Source organism: Mastomys coucha, unplaced genomic scaffold (assembly GCF_008632895.1).
Source record: "Mastomys coucha isolate ucsf_1 unplaced genomic scaffold, UCSF_Mcou_1 pScaffold15, whole genome shotgun sequence".
NCBI lineage: Eukaryota > Metazoa > Chordata > Mammalia > Rodentia > Muridae > Mastomys > Mastomys coucha.
This window is the reverse complement of record NW_022196897.1, coordinates 151,085,132-151,087,649: the sequence shown is the minus strand read 5'-3', so window position 1 is coordinate 151,087,649 and position 2,518 is coordinate 151,085,132. Positions and strand designations below refer to the sequence as shown.

General features: G+C 51.0%; 1 protein-coding gene across 3 annotated transcripts in view; it reads right to left on the bottom strand.

The window, feature by feature from the left end:
- The window catches only part of Cd40 (CD40 molecule), a 15,808-nt gene that overhangs the window by 981 nt on the left and 12,309 nt on the right, over window positions 1-2,518 (bottom strand). The window contains exons 7-8 of one of the 3 annotated variants that reach the window (XM_031372742.1): window positions 554-640; window positions 412-443 (exon numbers count right to left, since the gene is read on the bottom strand). In XM_031372742.1, coding sequence (XP_031228602.1) covers window positions 412-443; window positions 554-640 — 119 coding nt within the window. Of the gene's footprint in view, window positions 1-6; window positions 444-553; window positions 641-2,518 lie in introns of those variants that run through there. The other 2 variants (XM_031372743.1, XM_031372741.1) reach the window with 2 other exon arrangements.

Genomic DNA, 2,518 nt, shown 5'->3' with positions numbered 1-2,518 from the left:
GTGTGTGTGTGTATGTGTGTGTGTGTGTGTGCGTGCGTGCGTGCATGCGTTGCGCGCGGGCATGTGGGCAGTGTGGCTCATGGTATTGGGCGTATGTGCATGGGGTAGAGGGTCCACACACCCATGTATGCACCATTAGAGGCTAGAGGTCAACATTCTGTGTCTTCTTGCACTCTCAACCCTTATTTTCCGAGTCAGGGTTTCTCTTGGAACTTGGAGTAGCCCGTGGTTGGCTAGCAAACTCGGGAGATCCGTGCGTCCATTCCCCCCTCCCCACCCCACCCCCACCCGCCAGCGCTGGTGTGATAGGCCTTTTCCATGGATATTGGATCCACACTCTACGCCATGAGCCACCCTACGTGCCCACCAGTCACTCTTTCCAGCTTCTCTTCTCCCTCGGGGATGGCTTACCTCATTATCCTTTGGTTTCTTGACCACCTTTTCTAGTGAGAAGAAGAAGGGGTGTGGGGCATTGGGAGGTCGAGTCAGGATCAATCACTGGCTGGTTCTGCAGGGCTGAACCCTCCCTCCCTTTCCTCTCCTGGGCACTCACTGATATAGAGAAACACCGTGAAAATGGTGATGAGGATGACCATCAGGATGGGAATGACCAGCAGGGCTCGCATCCGGGGCCTGAAACCTGGAGAGACAGACTTGAGTAGATCCCCCTGGTGGGTGCTCCCACTGGTGAGTGCTCCCACTGGCGGGTGCTCCCACTCTTTGCCCAAAGCATCTGTATCCTCCCAGAATCCAGGCCTCCTGATACCAAAGCTTTCAAGCAGTAGCATTGTGGGTAATGTGGTCACTAGAGGAACTTTTAAAGTGCTTTATGGTATTTGCCAGCGTTTATAAATTGAGAGGGTCCACCTTTGTGTGGTGGGGGGTATGGTATATGTGAGCCTGCCTGGTATGTGTTCAGGTGTGTGCATCTATGCACACATGCAGAGGCCAGAGGAGGATGCAGGTGTCCTTCCTGCTCCACCATATTACACCTTCTGCTGAAACGGAGTCTCTCACTGAGTCTGGAGCTACTCTGTGAGGCAACAACCTACAATTCTCCTTCTAGTGCCACACACACACACACACACACACAGAGTATCGAGGTCACAGTCACATGTGGTGTAGTCACGCTTAGCTCATGCCTTGCACAGTAAATACTCCTACCCTTCGAGCTGTCACTAGCCCTGGGAGACTGCAGTTGGGATGAGAAGCTCCCAGTGAGCCAACTTCCCATCCGGCGTGTCCCTCAGCTGTGTGGTGAAGGGACGGCCCACCGGCTTGCTTCACCCTTCCCCACACTACCACACTACGCTGTGCAGAGCTAGCTCCCGAATTGTTACATCTGCTATGGAAGTATGGAGGGAAGAAATAAAGTATCTCTTGTGTCTGCACTGCCATTCTAAGTGACAAATGAAAGGACCAAAGGGCGGGGCGTCTCAGAGGCAAGGGGCACACACACACACACACCCTCTGTCACATGGTCACATGGCAGGGCATCTCAGAGGCAAGGGGTACACACACACACACACACCCTCTGTCACATGGCAGGGGGTCTCAGAGTCGAGGGGCACACACACATACCCTCTGTCACATGGCAGGGGGGTCTCAGAGGCAAGGGGCACACACACACACACACACCCTCTGTCACATGGCAGGGGGGGTCTCAGAGGCAAGGGGTACACACACACACACACACACACACACATACACACACACACACACACACCCTCTGTCACATGGCAGGGCGTCTCAGAGTCGAGGGGTACACACACACACACACACACACCCTCTGTCACATGGCAGGGCGTCTCAGAGGTGAGGGGCACACACACACACACACACACACCCTCTGTCACAAAGGTAAGTCTTCTTTGAGACAGAGTTTCACTAAGTGGTTCAGGCTGGCCTTGAACTTGGGGTTCTCATGCCTGTACCACCACACCCAGTTCATAGGTTGGGAGGCAGACACCAGTGAAACAAACACAGGCCCACAGGTGGCTACCTGGCTTTTAAACAAGCTTGTATTGGAACCAGGGCCAAGGTTAGGATGAAGAAAGTAGGCAAGGTCGTGAGCCTGGCAAGGTCAGCTCCTACTAACTGAAAAATCTACTGTGTTGTGCATTGCTGGGTTTTTGGGTTTTGGTTTTTGGTTTGTTTTTTTTTTTTTTTTTTTTTTTTTTTTTTTTTTTTTTTTTTTTTTTTTTTTTTTTACATGTTTTTGTTTCTCTAGCATCATCTCAAAATGTTTTCTCTTGCTTACTGTCCCTTCTCGATGTCTTCTTAAATGTTAAGCATGAACTCAAGTGCTTTTCACACTTCATCCAGTCATGCCTTTCCAAGAAAAAAAAAGAGGCAATCTTGAGAAAAAGCAAAGAGACTGCGCTTTTCTTTTCTTTTTACTTTGCAGCCCTGGATGTCTAACCCAGGACCTCACACATGTTGGATAAGCATGAGGATCTAAGCTAGGACCTCACACATGCTGGACAAGTGGTGGTAGGGTCTAACCCAGGACCTCATA